This window comes from Adiantum capillus-veneris, chromosome 4 (assembly GCF_014529385.1).
Source record: "Adiantum capillus-veneris isolate H3 chromosome 4, ASM1452938v2, whole genome shotgun sequence".
Classification (NCBI taxonomy): Eukaryota; Viridiplantae; Streptophyta; class Polypodiopsida; order Polypodiales; family Pteridaceae; genus Adiantum; species Adiantum capillus-veneris.
The window spans coordinates 82933926-82956469 of NC_140934.1; the positions used below are offsets into that span (position 1 = coordinate 82933926).

The 22544-nt window shown below is 42.1% G+C and overlaps 1 protein-coding gene and 1 pseudogene across 1 annotated transcript; one reads left to right on the forward strand and one right to left on the reverse strand.

Moving 5' to 3' along the window:
* The window catches only part of LOC147459507 (uncharacterized), a 32245-nt pseudogene extending 17164 nt beyond the window's left edge, over positions 1-15081 (reverse strand).
* A 51-nt stretch (positions 15082-15132) lies between these two features.
* LOC147459508 (putative E3 ubiquitin-protein ligase ARI7) lies at positions 15133-17808 on the forward strand. Its single transcript, XM_086511605.1, has 4 exons — positions 15133-15306; positions 16062-16193; positions 16246-16964; positions 17076-17808. The coding sequence occupies exons 1-4, from the start codon at positions 15133-15135 to the stop codon at positions 17806-17808; spliced, it is 1758 nt and encodes a 585-aa protein (XP_086367731.1).
* Positions 17809-22544: the final 4736 nt, after the last annotated feature.

The window sequence follows — 22544 nt, forward strand, 5'->3', positions numbered from 1 at the left end:
ACGTGGTTGAAGACAAAGCTACACAACATCCATTATTGCTAGGACAACCATGGCAGAAGCAATACAATGTAATGATTGACTGGAATTCTAAATCAGTGCTTATCAAATACGAAGGTGAAAGTCAATCAGTTAAGTTCACCAAAGGAGCAGAGCCAACTCCAAAGGAAGAATCCAAGCACAAAGGTAAACAACAACCAGAGAAAAAGAAGAAGCAATGGCAACCAAAAGTTTCTATACAACTGGATTGCTCTTCGACGAGGAACTCTCAACAGTGGATAAGGAAGACAAGCAATAATATAACAGCTCAACCTTGGGAAAAAACGGAGTCAAAGTTGGTATGGAGACCAAAAAAGGTTGTGACAGAGGAAACAAAGGTGGAAAACAGAGTCTTCAATATCAGACAACAGAGTGATTCCAAACAATCAAGGACAGTGAAACAGATCTGGATTCCAAAGAAGTTCATGACGGCACAAAGCTATAGCAAGCAAATTTGGATCCCAAAGATTTGTAAACAGGAACTCCCTTCAGTACAATCCACGGAAACTCCTATGTATTTCAAGGCAAGGAAATCAACACAAAGAACAAAGCAGGTTTGGGTCGCAAAGAGTTTGTGGCAAGCACAAGCGAAGCGGAAGCAGATTTGGATTGTGAAAAAGAACAACAAGGTAAAGAAGAATCCATCTACTGATTCTACTACCGCAGTGCCAAAACCAACCCAAAACCCGACCACCAATCCTTCAATCAAACAAAGAGCAGCTTTATTGGAAAGACTGTTGTTTCATCGCTCTACAATTGCATTGGGAACTTATGACCAAAACAACTACAATGCTTCGCCCACAGACACTTCATAGTCGTCCAGGAGGACTCAGACTAGGAGGGGGGGAGGTATACAGGTATACAGGAGCTACAAAGCAGCTACAAGCGACAAAAACAAAGAAAAACAAAAATTATATTACAAGGGCAGTGTCTTACATGATTTTGCAGTTTTTATGTTTGATTGCGGATATTGATAATATTTATGCCCTTATATACCTTGTTTTGCAACAAGAAGAGATCAAATGATGAATTTGGGTCTCTAGACGTGTAAATATCACTAAATAAGAGTGTGTTTGGAGCTAAAAAGTGGAAAAAAGTGGTAATCCAAGTCCAGAAATCACAAATAAGTGTATATTCATATACACAGGGTTACCAGCTATTTATTGTGTATGTTTGGAATTTTTTGGCTTCAATTTGCTATTTTTCTTTATTTTTTATGATTTTCTTAATAAAAGTAAAAGAAAAATAAAAAAGCACGTGAAACGAGATCAGAAAAAAGAAAAGAATAGATGGTGATGATCCTAATGACAAGGGCAACCCATGGTAAAAATTGAGTACAATTCGGGAAAAGTTGCGGGAAGCCCGAAATGACAGAATTTTGGCAAAGTGGACAGATCTCTCAGAAACAGGTCAAACGGAGTCCAAATTGAGAAATTTCAAATCCTAAAGTGCATTTCACGACGAGATAGGAGCACATGTCAAATTTGGTAACAAGTGATCCGAGAAGTCTGAAGTTAAGTATTTTTCACATCACTTTCAAGCTCATTTCCACTATTACCTTCTTGGAGAGAGCAAAGAGCACACAGGAGCATCCGACCTTCTACAGCCTTCTATGACTGCTACGAGAGCTCAGAGGACACCATACATGAGAGGTAGACTCGTTGCCATAAGCTTTTGATGCTTATCATTAACTTTTGTCGCGAAAACTGACCAAAACCAAGAAACAAGAGCAGACGGGGAATGGGGAAGAATGCTAGGTAGGGGTGTAGACATGTAGTAGTGTTAGTGTGTATACGCGCTTCACCAGGGGCACTTTTCTCCCACTGGGTTTTTCCCCCTGGACATCTGGTGTGAAAGGACACCTTATCTCTTAGGGTTTCATATAAGCTTTGTAGCTCTGAGTTTGTATACACATTATTATTCCAATACAGAGAGATAGACTACAGAGATCTCGTACACAAGCTCTGTGTCTTCTCCTTCTCCATCTTCTTCCTACTCTGAGTTGCTGTCTTCCTTCTGTTTCCTGTTTCATCATCTTCAACAATTGGTATCAGAGCGAGGTGATTTCCAGAGCCTCTACTTGCGTTTTCGCGTCCGCGCGCGCAATCGCAGTTTTCAGGCAGTTTTCGGAAAATTTGTTCGTGGGAGCATCCTCGACGTTCCGGGAGTATTTTGAACAGGTGACCTGCGGTTTTACCCCCCTTTCGAAGCCGTTTGAGCCCTCAGAATTTTGTTCTGAGCAGCGTAGCAGAAGTTACTTTTCGGAGGTGTTTAGATCAAGAGGGTGTGCTTTTTGACAGATTTTCTTCAGGTAAACAGTTCTTTTGGGAAGCAGCTTGTCTTAGCTTTGTGATGAGATTTTGTGTAGAGTTTTGCTTGGATTGGAGAGGAGATTTGTGAATCTCTTGGAGGTTCTTTTGCTCTCTTGTGTGCATCTACAGTATGGCTCAATCTACGGAGAAAGAGATTTTTGGTGCGTTTACATCCGAAGACAAATTGGATGGTACCAACTATTCTCTTTGGTCTTTTATGGACAAAAATGTTTTGGTTGGTAAAGGATTGTGGGATTATGTATCTGGAGATGAAGTTCGTCCAGGTAGCATTGCACCTGCCACGCCTGGTCGTGGTGCAGCTGTTGGTGCAGGACCCTCACAAGTCACTCCAGAGCAAAAGAGATGGGATACTAAAGATGCACAGGCTATGGCTGTGATTGCCTTAACCATAAAGAGGACAATCACACCACATATCAGATCTTGCAGAACTTCTGAGGATGCTTGGAACACTCTGCAAGCTATGTTTGGAGGAAGAAACGCTGCCAGAATAGAGTTTTTGAAGAAACAACTTGACAAAATACAGATGGACGAAGGTGACAATATTGTCGAGCATCTTACAAAAACCAGGGATCTTAAAGAGCAATTGCTTAGCATTGATGAAGTGATTCCAGAGAAGGACTTGGTTTCCAAAACACTCAATTCACTACCACCATCTTATTTGACTTTTCAGACTTCTTTGACTCTGTCTTTGTGAGCTAATCCTGACCCTCTTCATTTTGAAGAGTTAGTGGATTTGCTATTGCAGGAGGATCAATCACGTAAGAACAAGTCTTTACAGGTGGATGGTATGGATCATGCTCTTGTTGTACAGAACAAAAACAGGGGTAAAGAGAGTGCTCATCACTCCAAGTCTAGTGCATTACAGTCTTCAGAGAAGTCTAAAGGTGATTCCGACAAGTCCAAGAAGAAAGGTAAATGTCACTACTGCAAGAAACCTGGTCACTACATTAGTGAGTGTAAAAAGCGAATTGCTAAAGAAAAGAAGAAAGAGTCAAGTTTGGTTGTTTCAGCTTCTGGTGATTCTTCTACAGCTAAAGAAGAGTCTGCAAACTTTGTGCAGGATTCTTATGCTTTTGTAGTATGTTCAAATTTGTCTGCTTACAGTGTTGACAAGACACAAATGATTTGGTACTTTGATAGTGGTGCATCCAGGCATATTACTTCAAGGAAGGATTTGTTTTGTTCATTGGATGCAGCTCCAGCAGGAAAGAAGGTGACATGTGCAAATAATGCTTCTTATCTAATCAAAGGCGTTGGTAAGATTTTGATTACCATTTCAGATGGTTCAGATTTATGCTTGCCAGATGTCTTATATGTTCCAGGGATCAAGAAGAATTTGTTGTCTGTATCCTCTCTTGCAAAAAATGGTCTTCGGGTCATTTTTGAGGATGACAGATGTGTTGTACGAGATCGAGAGAATGGTTATTCTCTTATCACTACAGGTACGCTGGACAATGGACTATTTGTGCTAGATCGTTATGAAAAGCAGATTCAGGTATGTATTGCAGAAACAAAGACTCAGGCCATGCAGGATGCTGAGTTGTGGCATGCTAGATTTGGGCATGTTGGTTATGGCAGTTTGATGACTTTACAACGTCATACTATGGTGCATGATTTGTCTTTATTGGAGATGCCACCAAGACATGTATGTGAAGGTTGCGTTCTTGGAAAGATGCACAGATTTGCATTTTCGCAGGATGGTTAAGTTAGAGCGACACGAAAGTTGCAACTTGTACACAGTGATGTATGTGGTCCTATGAGGACGCCATCTATAGGAAAGAGCCTTTATTTTGTGACCTTCATTGATGACTTTTCCAGGTTTTGTTGGGTGTATCCACTCAAAGCAAAGTCAGATGTGTTTGCAGTTTTTCAACATTATGTCTCCATGGTTGAAAATGAAACAGGTTGCAAAGTACAGACTCTTCGTACCGATCGAGGAGGTGAATACATGTCAGGTGCATTTAAGGATTTTTTGGGAAAGAAAGGCATTAAACACCAATGCACTATGCCATACACACCACAACAGAATGGTGTTGCAGAAAGGAAGAACAGGTCTTTAATGGAGACAGCTAGATGTATGCTCAAGGCTAAGAGTTTGCCTCATAAGCTATGGATGGAGGCAGTTGCTTGTGCAGCACATGTTTTGAACAGGTGTCCTACTCGTGCCTTGAAGACCATTACTGCATATGAAGCTTGGTATGACAAAAAACCTTCAGTCAGTTATCTTCGTGTTTTTGGTTGTCTTGCTTATGCTCACATCCCTCAGCAGTTACGTGGGAAGCTTGATGATAAGGCAATCAAATGTATATTTGTGGGGTACAGTAGTGGAAGTAAAGGTTATAGACTTTACAATCCTGCTACAAACAAGATTTTTGAAAGTCGTGATGTAATTTTTGCAGAAACTACTGCTCAACCTATGGTTGCTTTTGATGTACCTCATATGCAGACACATGATGTATTTGAAGGTTTGCTTCCTTCTTTTGTGGAGAATCAAGAATCACAACAGGTTGATAATCTTGATCAATCTTTTGATCAGCATGTGACACCTCATGATGTAGAGGAAATTGTGCGTGAAGAGCAAGAAGTTCTCAGGGAAGAAAGAACCTTGCCTAAATGGGTTCAGAAAACTTTGCAGGATAGTAAGTTGGATGCACCGTTGCCACGAAAAACACGTGCTGGTACTACTTTTGGCAGAGAGAAAGTAGAGTTGGCTTGCTTTAGCACTCTTTGTGATGCAGATGAGCCTGATTCATTTGAACAAGCTTTAGAGTGTGTTCAGTGGAAAGATGCTATGCAGCAAGAAATTGATTCTATTCATAAGAATCATACATGGGATCTAGTGGACTTGCCTACAGGTAAAAAGCCTATTGGTACAAAGTGGGTTTTTAAGGTAAAAAGGAAACAAGATGGTACTATTGACAAGTACAAAGCAAGGCTTGTGGCAAAAGGCTATGCGCAACAGAAAGGCATAGATTATGATGAAACCTTTGCTCCTACTTCTCGTGCGTCCACAGTTAGATCACTAGTTGCAATTGCTGCTCATCATGGTTGGAAAGTGCATCAGTTGGATATCAAAACTGCTTTTTTGAATGGTGATTTGCAGGAAGAAGTTTATGTAAGTCAACCAAGTGGTTTTGTTGTAAAAGGTCAAGAGCAAAAGGTATGTAGATTGCGTAAAGCTTTGTATGGTCTCAAACAGGCTCCAAGAGCATGGTATGAGAAGATACATACTTATTTGTTTGGCAAGGGATTTCAGAATAGTCCAACAGAAAGTACTTTGTATGTCAAAAAGAGAGATGGAGTTCTCATTATGCTAACACTTTATGTGGATGATATGCTTCTTACAGGCAATAGTGCAGATGAAATTGAAGCATTTAAAGATGCTTTGAGAAAAACCTTTGAGATGTCTGATCTTGGTTTGCTACATTATTACTTGGGTATTCATTTTGTGCAATCAGAGGATGGCATATACATGCTGTAGGCAAAATATTTGCATAAAATTTTGGACAAGTTTGGTATGCAAAATTGTAAACCAATCTCTACACCCGTAGAAACTGGATCAAAGTTGAGCATGCACGATGCTGGAGAACCTTTTGATGTACATACTTATGCAGCAGCGGTTGGTTGCTTGATATATTTGGCAGGCAACACTCGTCCAGACATTCAATTTGGGGTTTCACAAGCAAGCAGATTTATGCACAGCCCAGGTATGCATCATTGGCAGGCTGTGAAGTGCATACTTCGTTACCTTTCAGGTACCCCTAATCTTGCCATGTTCTTTCCAAGGGGGGATATGTATGGAAAGCACAGTTCTATGCAGCTTCTTGGTTACAGCGATTCAGATTGGGCTGGTGATTTTGACACACGACATTCCACAAGTGGCAATTGTTTTTTCTTGGGAAATGCATGTATATCTTGGCTAAGCAAGAAGCAACCCACAGTGGCTACATCAACTTGTGAAGCTGAGTACAGGGCAGCTTTCACGGCAACAGTTGATTGTGTATGGATACGCAGGTTATTGGCAGATCTTTGTGAGTGTCAACAGGCACCCACTACCATTTTCACTGACAGTCAGAGTGCTATGGCAGTTGCAAGGAATCCAGTATTTCATGCAAGAACAAAGCACATAGAGGTTCACTACCACTATGTCAGGGAAAGGCTACATGCAGGGGAGATCACACTAACTTACTGTCCTACACAGGATAACATTGCAGATCTACTTACGAAGGCGTTATCACGAGAAAAGTTTGAAGCTTTCCGAAAAGCTTTGGGCTTACTCTCATACACATGATGATCTGCTACCTTGTACGGATTCACACTATAACTACAGGGGGGATTTGTAGACATGTAGTAGTGTTAGTGTGTATACGCGCTTCACCAGGGGCACTTTTCTCCCACTGGGTTTTTCCCCCTGGACATCTGGTGTGAAAGGACACCTTATCTCTTAGGGTTTCATATAAGCTTTGTAGCTCTGAGTTTGTATACACATTATTATTCCAATACAGAGAGATAGACTACAGAGATCTCGTACACAAGCTCTGTGTCTTCTCCTTCTCCATCTTCTTCCTACTCTGAGTTGCTGTCTTCCTTCTGTTTCCTGTTTCATCATCTTCAACAAGGGGCAAAAACGCCTAAATAAACCTTGCAAGAACTTATAGGTGGGTTACCCTAGTATAGAAGATGGGTTTCTAACACTCAAAGCTCGAGAAAGAACGACTGGAAAAACCCTAGGTCAACAGAGCCTGCAAGAGGCAAATAGGAAAAAGTTGTCGAAACGACACAAAACTTCTCAGGAAGCTTAACAACATCGAGGGCAATGCAACCATGGAGTATCTCCAGGTTGGGACCACCAAAAGTAGGTCGAAACAACCGATTCGGCTGCGGACACACAAAGCGTCATTTTGGCATAACGGTTGAAATTGACGACCGAATGAAATGAAACTTCACAAGCAGCTTCAAATATACATGGATGACTTATGTTTGCAAGAAAAACCCAAAAGAAAGCTGATTCACTTACCGATGGTGAAAAAGACGCTTTCGGGCAACCAAATGGAGAAAGATGGAGAACGGGGAGCCAAAGTCAAGTTCAACCAAATAGATGGCTTCACAACATATCCAATGAGCTGGAAATGCAACTCTCGAGAAGAAAAGTTGAAGAAATTCAACCCCACGGCAAAGAGACGACTTCGGAGACTGAAATGCCTATAAGGGGGCTTTTTAGCTAAACTGATGACTTTTTAAGTTGAAAACTAGTTAGCAGGGCTTAGGGCACTAGCACAAAGCATTCTTTGCACAAAAAGACCAACATTTCAAGAAAAGACATCATACGCGTATGATGTCTCACAACATGAATTTCACATCCATTTCAACATTTGAGTGCATAGCCTCATTCCACATGTTAATCACATCCTATGAACCAAGTATCATGAGAATTGGAGTTAGAAAACCCAAGGAAAACCAAAAAGACGCAAATTAGGCCATAAAATTGATTTTTGGTCCTAATTTTGTCAAAATAACTCCAAACTCAATGAAACTTTGTAGGATTGTTGATTAACACATCTACAAGCTATCTGGAACCAAAAAGCACCATTTTGACACAAAAGATATCATACGTGTATGATGTCTATTTGCACTTACAGAGCCAAAACTGCTCATTTGTCATCATACATCCATTATATATATCTAATACATGCTACATATGAAATTTGGAACCATTTGGTCAAGTGGATCACCCCATTAGCCCAATTGAGGGAAAATCCTTCACTTAAAGCCTATTTTTGGCCCAAATCCAACATACTCAAGTCCAAACCAAGATTTGAGTAGGTACAGTCCTTCACTAGTACATGGGGAGTCCACAGAACCAATCCCATGAAAAATTGATGAAAAAGACATCATACGCGTATGATGTCTCCAGAGCCATTTTTAGCCCAAAATCTATCCAAACTTCATAAATCCACTGAATAAGCCTATCTAAAGCCAAATCCAAGCTTATAGAGAAATTTGGTCCAAAAATACACTAAAAGACATCATACGCGTATGATGTCTCACTATGTGATTTTGGCACCTCAGGGCTTCAACCACCAAACAGAAGTGATCTACATGCCATTTGAAAGTGAACCACCAAGTTTTATCCAATTTGGATCATAAAATCCAATTCCCTTTCAAAATTTTGCCAAGAGCTAGAACTGGACTAAACTGGCCAAAACTTGACCAAATGGGATCCAAACTCAAATCCAAGCATATGATACTCATATGTACACTATCAGCTACAAGCACAACCAATATGAAGTCATTTTGACACAAAAGACATCATACGCGTATGATGTCTCCAGCATGATTTTGAGCCCATTTTGCATATTTTTTCACCTACCTTGCATCCTTAGGCCCTGAATAGCTCATGTTTCAATTTTCAAGTCATTTGAATAGTTAAAAGCTTCATTTCGTCTTTCAGAACTAAAAAGACGCTAACTTTTGAAATTGGAGTTACAGGATCCATGGATTCCGCCAAGTCATCGGCAACGAAGAGAAAAAGACCGACAATCAAAGATGCTCTTGCAGAAGCGGAACCCTTTGACATTCCAGCAGAAACCCTCAAGCCAACCAAAACTTGGGTGGAGGAAGCAGTATTGAAGAAAGAGGGAATAAAGATCTACCAGGGGACTTTCAGAGATCCTCAAGGGCAAGCGGTTGATGTACCGATGATCCCACAGGAATTGGTAGATTATAGCAGGTCAAAAGACATCGGCAGGTACCTGGAAAGGGCAGACTTGCACAATTTCTTCACCTTGAGACCATCAGGTGTGGATACAAGAAGAGTGTACGAGTTGGCAACATCCATTCAGAAGGATGGAAAAGCCACATTGACAGCCATGGATGGAGAGAAAGTAGAAGTACAGATCACTCCACAGCTCATTGCAGATGCATTGAAGCTGCACAACAAAGGGAGCTTGGTCAGGGAAAGAAGGGAGGCCATAGAGGTCTATGGGCCCAAGAAGCAAAATGCAACCTATGGAGATATGGCGGACCCAAGAGCGGCAACCCTTTGCCGACTGTACAACCAGTTTCTCCATGTTTGCAGTAAGAGACCGCAAAAGTATACGACACCACCCCATGCCATTGCGACCACCATCACATGGGCATTAAAGAGCAATATGCCAAAAGAGGTGAATTACGCTCAACACATCCACGAGCAAGTAATTGCCATGCACAACGAGAAGCCAAAGTACATAAGAGGAGCGGAAATTCTGACAAGAATAGCTTATGAAGGTATTGGAGCTAGAGATCAGTGGCCAAAGGTTCCCTCCCAGAATGAGTGGCTTAGAGAAGCCGACGAGGAGGAAGAACAGCCCGAAGTATCCAAGAGGGCATCCACAAGAGCACGCTGGAAACTAGAAGTAGTTTCAGAACCTGTAGAGGATGTGGACGAGCCGCTTAAGAAGAAAGTAAAGAAGAAGGTTGCTCCCAAGCAAACCAAAAGTCAGAAAGCGGCAAGAATGGAAAGACTAGTGGAGCAGTTTAGAGCAGAAAGAGATCTAAAGGGTGACTTTGAAGAAAAGTGGATGGCAGACCCCACTAAAGTCGGAACTAGCTCAGCCAGGCCACATATTGATCAATACGATCAATATATTAAAGCTTATGAGGAGTGAGAGGCTATTCTAGAGCAACAACCTGTCGAGCCATACACTGAAGAGGAGGTACATCAATTAAAAGCTGAGCTGAAAAAAGACGACAAGGGAAAAAGGAAAGTAGATGAGTCTACTAAGCCTCAAGAGATAGACGGGCAAGCCGACAAAGGGAAAGCCAAGGAAGCTGAGGACAGATATCCCTCTATGACTGATGTACCAAGCCCGAAGAAGACGGAAAAAATTGTGAAGGAGACCACAGTAGAGGTGGACACAGAGGATTTGGAAAATCCAGAGGCCGAGACCAAAGAAAAGAAGATAAATCCAGTTCAGTAAAAGAGAAATGATTATGAGGATCTGGTAGCTATAGGATACACTGAAGAAGAGGCCCTTGAGGCAGTTTATGGGATCACACTACAAAAACAAGATGAACGGAGAGGGACGGAGGAAAAGACAGAGAGTAAAAAAGAAATTGAAGAGAAACTGGACGAACCAAACGTACTAGAAGAGCCAAAGCCAATGGAGGTGGTGGCAGAAAGAGATTTAGAGTTGACAGATGAAGATGAAAAAGACATGCACATGGTGCATGAACTGCTCAGCAAGATAAAAGAAAGATCCAAGGCAAAGGAAGTAGAGATGGAGACAGCCAAACAAAGGGTGTGAGTTTTCTTCCAACTCGTGTGTCGGAATGGAGCGTGCAGCATATCTATAGAACCACAACGAGTAGAGCTACACATTGGTACCATTGGGGTCAAGTTTCGATCACCTGTATTTTTCGGCCTGTCTTCATACGCGTTTACCACACGGAGTGGTTATAGGTTGATTTTGCAGTTCAATTCTTTAGGGTGTTGTTCTTACCTAGTGTATAGACTTCCCCTTGAGTTTGAAATCGATTCAACGATTCTAGATCCTATTTCGTATAGCATTCGTTCGTAGTACGGATTTCAGTCACTTGCGTATTTTAGAACTTAGATTTGATTTCCTTAGTAGTGATTGTCATTAGAAGGTCGAGTAGGTGATTTGACACCCAGCTAGTTGTTTCCATGCGCCTGCGGGTCAAGCTCCGTCCTCGTCTGACAAATTCTGTTGTTGGTTGAGTTCTCGCTATTTAGCTTCCGCTAGTGGCGTAACCGCCTTAACAAGATGCAATGGATGAAGACAATCTGCCAGAACGAGTTGGGGCAGAGTTATGTTTGCAATTAGAGATAGACGATAATGCGGGGCAAGATCTTATCGATGATGCCTCACTCGTCGAGGCCTAGGCCTGTAAGTGTTTGTGTGAAGACTTTATTTAAAATTAAGCTTAAAGTTAATTTAAACAACTGTGTTCTGACGCTTTATTTTACTTTCTTTGTGCAGGACTTTAGTATGACAGACGAGATTCCAGATCCCGCTTCCATGAGTGCAGATGCATTCATGGGCTTCGTTACACGGATGACGCCTGCTCAGATGGGAGAGGCTTCTCAGTACTGGGTAGCCAGAGGCACGGGTACTACGCCTCCGGGCTTCACACCCGAGGGTCCGACGCCTAGGGGGGGGACGCCTACGGGGTTCAGGATGCCTATGGGTACGACGCCTTCTTCTCCCATCACGGCCGCTTCGACACCTAGGGGTGGGGCAGAGGCGGGTACGTCCTCATCTCCGCAGCACAGGCGCACTCGCCGATCTCGGCGATCGTAAGGTGGAGGTGGTGGTTGCTGTGGAGGAGGGTCCACAGATGCTTCGACCCCTCCTCGCTCACGACCCCCGTCTTATCGAGGCACACCTCTCAACACACCTCTTGGCACACCTCGGACACCTTGGGGGGCACACGATCCTAGTGCCTCCAAGCTCTATACTGTATGGGGAGATGGTTCTGTTGACATGGATAGAGTCGGGACTGAGATGCGACAGCAGATTCGCCAGCTCGTGGAGCTGCAGTTTTCGACCAGCATTCTGACGTCTTGGGATCAACAAGAAAAGAAAAAAGTCACTTACATAGTGGAGACCATCCTGAGAGAGTACCAGCCTGCTCCAGGTTCTTCCGTTGTTTCGGCGCGGTGGATCAAGGGTGTTGCACGGGACACCATCAAACATCGACGAGATGCAGCTCGGAAGGCTTTCAGGACAGGCTCACCGAAGCCTTCGGGCATCCCACACGAGACGTGGCTGCAGATCAGGGAGGATGAGCCGACATCGGCCACGCGGTTCAGACAGCAGCATGAGGCCGCGCAGGTACGACTGATGACTAGGGGGACATCTCATCTTGGCAGCGGAGGCTTCGACACCTTTCGCTATGAGTTTGAGAGTTTCTAATCCAATCTTAACTATGGCGTTTTTTAAAACGTGATGAATCATGTATTCTTATTACTTTGATTTTTGTATAAACGCAGAATCTTGTGATACATCGAGCTCCATCACGCGAGGAGGAGTCAGATGGATATCGCAGAGGTATCTATGAAGTACTGAATGATCTTGAAGCTTCAGGAGAGCCTGTAGACTGGGAGGCCTTACAGTCTCGCTAATCGCTTGAGGTGAGACGTTAATATGTGTGAGTTGATTTAATTAAGTCAATATATGTGAAGTAATATCAATACTAATTTTGTGAGTTGTCCTATGTGCAGGTTGTGACGCCTAGTCATTAGTGGACCAGATTTCATCTATATGCTTTGTGAGACACAGACACGCTTTTGTGTCTCTTTTTTGTACAAATAGTTAGTGTTCAGACAGTTATTGTTTCCCTTATGGTTATGATTATTGTCATCGTCATTGTATAGACAATTATTGTTTCTCTTTCTGGTTATGCTTATGGTTATTGTTAATTTTGTTTATGGTTATGGTTATCTGCATTATGGTTTTGATCAAAGTGGTTATAGCCGGTTATGGTTTTAAGTTATGGTTATGCTTTTAAGTTATGGCTATGCTTTGCAGTTGGTACGGTTGTCTTTTATTGGCCTTAAATCTCATGTGAGATCCTACATGGATAGCATGTAGGAGGTGTATACATGATATGGTTTTTTTTGAAAAGTTTATGTAAAAACAAAGGAAACTCTGCCGAAATTTTTGCGCGCGGGAGCATGGTTGATATTTTGGTGCTGCTCGCTTTCTTGGGCAGAGGGCAGGAAGTCTGGCTGTGGCTGTGTACATCTTTTAACTGGGCACAGGCCAGGCTACCTGTCCTCTGCCCAAGAAATTTTTCTTCTGCTATGGTCGTCGCTATGTACGTCGCTATGTGCGTCGCTATCCGCGTCGCTAATAGCGATTGGATTCACAGCGACGTACATAGTGCCGCGTCGATATCTGCGTCGATAACACGTTTTTTTGTTGTAGTGCATGATGATTTTTGTTGATACCATGATGATTTATTCATTTTTATTGATACAATGATGATGTTTTGTTAATAATTTGATGATATTCATTGATCACTACGTTGATAAATGTTGTTTTATGTAGTATATATACATATCATTTGCATCACGTAATCACGCATCTTGTACTTTTACGTTCATACTCTATGTACCATATGTTTTCGTGCGTATATATGTCGTCAAAAGATTGGTGTCGCGAACCATCTCTTATGGCATTGTGAACGTAAATTATTTCACTAACGATGCTAATAATTTTCATGACTATGTTTTTTTTTTGAGTCTATGATCTATGTAGGATTCATCAAAGAATTGATTTTATGAAGACAAACTAATTGGTGACAATAAAAGATTTATGAAGATATGTTTGGTGATGTCATATTGATGACAACATGAAGATATGTTTGGTGATACGATAGTGATGACAAGCTACATAGCAGATTCATGGAGACACTTCTGATTACGAGCTAATCGATAGCCTTTACACCTCTTTATTGAACCTTTGTATTCATTATTGTATTTGATAGGATAGGAGTAATGTAACTCCTCATAAAACATTCAGTGTAAAAGGAGTGATGTAGCTCCTCATAAAATATTCATTGTAAAAGGAGTGATGTAGCTCCTCATGAACATTTGTATATTCAATGATTTTTATAATATAATGGTGGGTGTATATAGAGCTGTGGGTTTTTCCCTTGATCCCCCAAGGGTTTTTTCATCCACAGTTAGGGACCCTTATTTGAGCGGGGGTGTTGAGCTTATATGTGAAGCTACTCAATATATGGCTTCTTTATATATGGCACCCAGGTCCCCTCTATATATACATCATCTCATGTGTGTATTCTACACACCTTGGGGTTCTATTTCTGTGCTCTCTCTTTCTCTCTCAAGAGGGACGAGGTACACGCGAGAAATGACGATTTGGAGACCCGTGGGAAGAGTGATGTGGGCGTTCCCATAGGCCTTCGCAATCTGAATGCTATTATCACCCAAACAGACTTCTAGTGGGTGCTCAAGATATGTGAGATGAGTGAGCCATTCAACATGATATGTCATGTGATTAGTAGCTCCAGTATCAAGTAACCAAGAGTCTGAAAATGAGTTGTCTATAGTACTAGCATAAAGATGCATAGGATAGGGAGGTTGCTCTTCATAAGTAGATATTTCAGCTTGAGGTATATCAACATAATGAGCTTGGCTATTATAAGAAGTATAGTGCCGAGGGCCCCCTTGAGGGTAAGAGGAATAGTTATGAGAAGGTGCAGCAGAGTGGCGGAAGCTATTATGATTACCTTGTTGGCGCGGTTGTCGACAATCTTTATCAAGATGCCCAAACTTATTACAGTTTGTACATTGCTTTGGATTGGGATTTGATCTGCGTCCTCCTTGATGTTGGGGCTTTCTTGCCATGTTCTGATTATGATGACGAGGTTGATTGAAGTTTCTTTTGCCATGATTCTGATGTTTATGATGTTTTGCCATTGTAATCAAGGCTGTAGACTTTGATGATCCACTAGTTTGATCGCGAAGTGTCTCCTCTTGCTTGATCTTTGACACCAAATTTTGGATATGTAGGTTTTCCGAGGTGGCTTGCGTGGTAATGAAAGCTCGCCAAGAGGCAGGTAAGGCGGCTAAGAGCAGCAGACTTTGCAGCTCTTCAGGGATGAGCAACCCTGATATGATAAGTTCATCAAGAAGTATCTGCCATGCTTCTACAAATTTAGAGGAAGACTGACCTTCAGACATGGTCGTGTTGACCAGTTTCTTGAGGAGAGAAACCTGGTAGACCAAGTCAGTATGCTCATAGTTCTTCTCGAAGAACTGCCAAATGGCATTGGCCGTTGCCAATTTCTTCACCATTTGGACTTGCGGATATTGGCAGTGGAGAATGAGCTCCATCATTGCACTATTGTTTCTGAAGTTCCCATGCAAAATAAAGATCGGCGATTCCCTGAGGGTCTTTCTCTTTGGGTAGGTCGAGTTGCTCGTTGATGCCCGATGTGACCTCCCAAAGTTGCAGCTGCTTGAGGTAGAGCTCCATCCTAAATTTCCACACTTGGTAATTTGAGCCATTGAGCTTGTCAATGACGTATCTCGGCTTATAGGTAGATGTAGATGATGAAGATGAAGCTTGGTCAGCCATCTTGCGAGGTTCCGGATTCCTCGAAGAGGGTGATAAATAGCTTCTAGTGTGGATTAATTAGGATAGAATGTAATTAGCGCTAACTAAATAGACTTAGGCTCTAAGTCGCTCTGATACCATGTAGAAACTTAAGTCTAGAATAAGAATTGCATAATAGAGAGAAGACAGAACTTTGATTAATAACTAGAAACTGAATACACTGATGGAATGGAATGGAGCGTGCAGCTCTTTATATACAGGTGGGGGTAAGTTAGCCCAAGAGTTGAGGGGAGCAATTCAAGGGAGTTGATCCAGGGAGAGATTGCGGTAGCTGATTATGGGTGGTTCACCCTTCACCTACCAGTCACGTGGAAAGGGACTTTGACAAGTAAGACGTTCACCCCAGATAAATTAAAGGCCTAAGTGGGTCAATCAAGTCAAGAAACGTCGTGGCCTGTCCGACCATTCACGGCGAGTGGAGACTACTTATTAAAATTGCCTCTGGCCAGTTATATATCGGAGTACAATTAGCTGTATCGGAGTACAATTAGCTGAGCAGGATCTTGCGTTTGCCTAGCTGACGTGCGTGGCCTTCTCTTGGTAGTTTGTTGCAGATCAGATGGAATCAGACGAAGATTTGCAGAGTTCTCTCTCAGATCATGAGACCTCTGAGGACGATGATCAGCATATGGACGTGGATGAAGGTGAAGCCCATGCAGATCTCTTCGGAGGCTACGTATACAATGAATTCGACGAGGTGAAGCCCATGAAGATCTCTGCGGCCACAGACGTTGCCATTTACTGTTTTAGCTGAAGAGGATATCAAGCAGCGCCAAGAGGCGGCCATCGAGAGTGTTATGTCGGTGTTGTTCTTGTCGAAAACGCAGGCTGGAATTCTTTTGCGGAATTATGAGTGGTGTCCTAACCGAGTCCACGAGAAATGGTTTGCCGACGAGTTGAGTGTTCGTGATCGTGTTGGTTTGTTGGAAAAGCCCACCAATCCCATCAAACCAGAGCAGGTAATTGCTGCAAGGCTTGTGGAGGAAATGAAATGCAGCATTTGTTTAGAGTATCATCCCATAGAGATAATGCAGGCGACAGCTTGTTGTGACGATTATTTCTGCCTGTCTTGCTGGGGTGGCTATGTACATACATCTCTAAGTGAACTGGGCATGGGTTGCCTCTCGCTGCGATGTCCCATTTCTGGCTGCAATGCAGCGGTGGGAGATGATCTTATTTTTTCCGTGGTGTCGCAAGAGGACAAGACGAAGTACATGCGCTACATACTCAGATCCTTTGTTGAAGGGAAGAATAGAACAGTAAAGTGGTGTCCGGCACCGAGGTGTGAGAATGCCATCGAGTTACGCACCTCACAAAGTGCGCCAGGCGTTATATATGTTGCCTGTGCATGTGGGCATAAGTTTTGTTGGAATTGCTCGGAGGAGGTCCACCGACCTGTGGAATGCAGCATGGCTGCAAAATGGCTTTTGAAAGCCTCAGCCCATCAGTCCCAAAATGCGGCTTGGATTGTCGAAAACACCAAACCTTGCCCGATGTGTAAACGGCCAATCCAAAAGAGTTCGGGTTGCATGCACATGACCTGCACGCCACCATGCAGCTTCGAATTTTGCTGGCTTTGTCTGGGACCTTGGTCTGAACATATTGGTGCAGGCGGCTATACTTGCAGCAGGTATGATGCCCAGAAAGAAGACCCCGAGCATCGTGAAGATGAAAGAAGACGAAGAACGGCCAAAAAAACTCTTCAAACTAGTCGATACAACCATTACTATGACCGCTGGGCGTCGAATGAAACGTGGAGGACAATGGCACTCTCTCACTTTAGGGACAGTCACCCCTTGCAGCTGCAAAAGCTTCTTCAGAACTATTGTTTACCAATGTCGCAGCTAGAGTTTATCGGCGACGCTTGGCTTCAGATTGCTGAATGCCGCTGTGTCTTGAAATGGACTTATGCATATGGCTATTATCTACCAGAAGAAGATGATACAGTGAAGAAGCAAATTTTTGAGTACCTTCAAGGTCAGGCTGAGGCTGCGCTGGAGAGATTGCATGACTGTGCAGAAAATGATGTCCAAGCTTGTCTGGGTGCCGGCGCGCCCACTACAGCAACGTCGTCGTCCGCCTTCAAGGACTTCCGAGCAAAGCTTGATGCATTAACCACGTTAACAAGGAAGTGCTTTGAGAACCTCCTTCGAGCACTTGAAGAATTTAATGGCCTATGTTTACAAGATGTAATTACATCTCATGATGGAGAGAGCTCTGCACTACCACAACCACCAGAAGCTGCATCCTCCAAGGCGAAGAAAAGACCTAGGCGGCTACTCGCCATGTAGCTGGTCATTGATGGCTATTCAAGGTTTTGAAATTAAATAACTTCAATTCTCCTTGCATGTGCATCTGTTCTGCTTTCTTAACCACAAGCATCTGTTCTGCTTGTGGTGAGCTACCAAATTAGTCGATGTACTAGCTTTGTTAGGCTCGAAGTGAAGATTAGTAACCTTCCGAATTCCTCTTCATAATTTGGTTGTGAATTAAGCTACCAAATTAGTTGATGTACTGGTTCATTTTGTTGAGGACCACCGTTTCTTGAGGATGACACTATATGGTTGTTTCAGCTCCACAAATTGTAATTTGAAACATGATGTTTGGTGCAAAAAAGACACGTTTCCCATTCTGCTAACCTACCATCAAAATAGAACATGCCAAAAGCACAAAAAAATCGCCCACCTAAGAAAATCTTGGGCATGATATGACGTTTTAAAACAAGACACTTCAAACAAAACTCGCTCTTACGTTACAATCCCTACATCCTTAGAAAATAATCTATATTAAGGCAAATTTAGAAGCCATGATATAGAATGAATGGTCAGTGTTAGTTCCCGGTTAGTCTCCGACTGCCCAACACTTAAGCACTGGGCTTTACCACCCCAACAGCTCCATCATTCCTAATGCCTATCATTTTATGCATTGCAAGCTCTATTTTCACCAGAACTGCCATCAAGGTTGCATACAAGCTTTCAAATTCACCATTGTTTACATGCAAAAAATCCACAAATGATGTGTATAAAGACCCATTGCCATTATCTCACATGTGAGTCCCATAAATAGTGATGTATTATTCAGTGCTCACATCTCTACTCCCATCAGCTTACAAAAAATAAAAGGGACTAGCAACAATCTCCCTTTTTAGTCTCTCCCAGTAGACTCGTTTGATGGAAGATAAAAACTTCTTCTCAATACACACTGTGATAATCTTAAACTCCTTACTGTGCTCATTTGTTGCATTTTGTAGAGAGAGATTCCAAAATTGGTTGGGAAGGGAAGAGAGAGGAGGGCGGGGGGGATTGCTAGGGATAGTGTGTTAATGTATCTATATTGACACTGATGCTACTGATACTCGAGCCAGGTTTGGTACTGATGCTACTTGTGAATTTGGTCTTGATACTGGTACTATATTATACTAGATTGATACTAGTACTATATTATACTAGACTGTTACTGGTGTTACATATGTAATGGTGTGGATGCTATGTGTGTATATACTGTACTAACACTGTAATTGGATTGTATTGAACTGGTAGAATTGCTACTAGTGTGATATACTGGTACTATAACTGGTGAGGTTTTATACTGGACTGGTATTGATGCTACTTGTATGGGTACTTCTTGTGTACGGGCACTGAATTTGTAATGGTTCTAGTAATGTATGTATACTATATTATACTGGACTAGTGCTACTTGTGTACTGGTCTGGTGCTACTTGTGAATTGTTATCACACTGGTCTGGTACTAGTGCAAAAATAAGTTGACCCCTTACCCGGCTAAGATAGGGTAAGTAGTGTACAGACATTATGAACTGGTACTGGTATTGTATTATAATGTACTAGGACTGTTGCTACTTATGTGATATACTGGTACTGGAACCGGTACTGTTTGTGTACAATATTATCCTGGATTGATACAAGTGCTACTTGTAATATTGGTACTAAAACTACTTGTGTATTGGTATTACACTAGTATGGTTTGTGCTCTTTAATATTAGGATTGGTGCTACTTATGTATTGGTATATTAGAACTGGTAATTCTAGAACTGGTGTAAATTTTGGTGGTCTTTTTGCCCGGCTACGAAAATTTAAAGATATTTTGTTAAATTCCTTGAACATTATTTATAGGGGCTAATTGACCTAGGGAATCGTGGGTGAAATATAGTAGGTAATTTGGTAGATGAGAATTTGGAGGTCCCTTGAAGGACACTTAATTGACGCATTAAATGCCACCACACACACACACACACACACATAGACACACATGTTCATTTGGCGAATTCCTGGCTCTGTAATCCCTGTCATTTTTTTCTTAACTTCACGGTGGGTCCATCCTGTCAGGTCCGCATTACAGCACCCAATTCCTTGGTTCAAACCATGTCGTTTGATAAGTGTGTCCATACCCTTGCCCAACTTGTGAATAACTCTAAGGAAGGGTTTGCAGATCTCTTTGAATTCATAGGGAACATCCCTTGCTTGACACTTGCTCATAAAGGAGAGTTTGCTAAATTCTTTTGTGAAGGTGCTGAATTGACCAATTACTTACGCAAATGATGTGGTCTTTCACCTGGGTTTGTTTTAGCTCCATCTATTCCGGTTGAAACTATATCGAACAATTTATTTTGCAAGGACCCCTTGGCCCTAGATGCTGTCAAAGCCTTTCAAAAAGAGATGTGTTCTCTTAGTGAAACCACTTGCTCTAATGGAAATAGCTAGTACCTAAAGTTTCTCGAGTTTTTCCCTTCTTGCCTTCCACACAAGTCTCTTGGTGTGGACCAGCACCTTTGGGCCCTACCCAACAAAGGGTTTTAGCTCCCATATCTATCGAGACCTAGGTTTTCCTACCCAACCTTTTGACTGCTTCAATAGAAGAAGCATGACTCAAAGTGTTAAAAGGTGTCCAATCTCTCGATAAAGGTGACCTTATTAAAGCTCCCTTTACTATGCGGTTTATTGATTCAAAGAAATGTGGCTCAAATATTGGCTTATATGTACGTACAAAGGGATTCATGGAGTTCTCCAAAAGTAACTCTGAGTACTACAGTGAGTCTATTTGGAACATTTATAGGCGCTTTATGTCAAATGTGATTGTCGGTCTCTTGACTCTAACGCTTTGTGTGAATCAAGCATTATCAGGTTTGTTCATACTATATGGTATGAGAGAGAGAGGGAGAGAGAGAGAGAGAGAGAGAGAGAGAGAGAGAGAGAGAGAGAGAGAGAGAGAGAGAGAGAGAGAGAGAGAGAGAGAGAGAGAGAGAGAGAGAGAGAGTATTCTTATATATTCAAGCTTATGTCTGAGCAAAATAAGTCACATTGCTCCCATTCCTAGCATATGGCTTGCTCACCCTTCCAAAAGGGGAAGGGATCATGTGCAGAGGTGGTTCCTCACGCATTACACGCAGAATTGCACAAGGATTAGCATCAAATCTCAATGTAGCATTGTGTGCAAAGAGTGATGCTCAAGTCCAACATGCAAAGGTGGGGAATGTGGATGTAGCCCATGATTAAGAAGAGGGATCTCCTTTCTATGAGGAGAGCTTCTACTCCCCCCCCAAATCTCTTGTTGCTAACGTGGCTACCCCTCAACCGCGGACAAGTCCATGAAATCAACTATTGATGAAGACAACCTCTAGCCTAAAGGAGCATCCACGAAAGAAGTCGGTGTGTACTATTGAATGTGGAGTGGACTTTAAAGAAGTGGTAGAGGATGTGGCAAACGAAAAAGTACAAGGCAAATCTAAGGATGTGGCAAAGGGAAAACACAAGGCAATGCTAAGGTCCATGGAAAGGGAGAAGAGGCAGTTTGGGCTAAAGATCTAAAGCCTTTCCTAGAGGTGGAGCTCCCTGATGGGCATCTAGCACGCTAATGTCATTTAACGGTAGATTGCCCAAAGAGACCGGCCTTCATTTTCAAGAGGTTGTGGATGATGGATCTCCTCAAGGACTACCATGGTATCAACATAGAGATTGCAAAGTGCCTTGGAGGTCGACCACTACACAAAGAAGCAGAGAGAAAAGAGCAAAGCTCATGCCAAACCTTGATATAAGCTTGGTACAAGACACTTCAAACAAGACTAGCTCGATCTTACGTTACAATCCCTACATCCCTTAGAAAATGATCAATATTAAGGCAAATTTAGAAGCCATGATATAGAATGAATGGTCAGTGTAGTTCCCGGTTAGTCTCTGACTGCCCAACACTTAAGCACGGTACATTGGGCTTTACCACCCCAACAGCTCCATCATTCCTAATGCCTATCATTTTATGCATTGCAAGCTCTATTTTAACCAGAACTGCCATCAAGGTTGCATACAAGCTTTCAAATGCACCATTGTTTACATGCAAAAAATCCACAAATGATGTGTATAAAGACCCATTTCCATTATCTCACATGTGAGTCCCATAAATAGTCATGTATTATCCAGTGCTCACATCTCTACTCTCATCAGCTTACAAAAAATAAAAGGGACTAGCAACAATCTCTCTTTTTAGTCTCTCCCAATAGACTCATTTGATGGAAGATAAAACTTCTTCTCAATACACACTGTGATAATCTTAAACTGTTTACTGTGCTCATTTGTTGCATTTTGTAGAGAGAGATTCCAAAATTGGTTGGGAATGGAAGAGAGAGGAGGGCGGGGGGGATTGCTAGAGATAGCGTGTTAATGTATCTATATTGACACTGATGCTACTGATACTCGAGCTAGGTTTGGTACTGATGATACCTGTGAATTTGGTCTTGATACTGGTACTATATTATACTAGAATGATACTAGTACTATATTATACTAGACTGGTACTGGTGTTACATATGTAATGGTGTGGATGCTATGTGTGTATATACTGTACTAACACTGTAATTGGATTGTATTGAACTGGTAGAATTGCTACTAGTGTAATATACTGGTACTATAACTGGTGAGGTTTTATACTGGTCTGGTATTGATGCTACTTGTATGGGTACTTCTTGTGTACGGGCACTGAATTTGTAATGGTTCTAGTAATGTATGTATACTATATTATA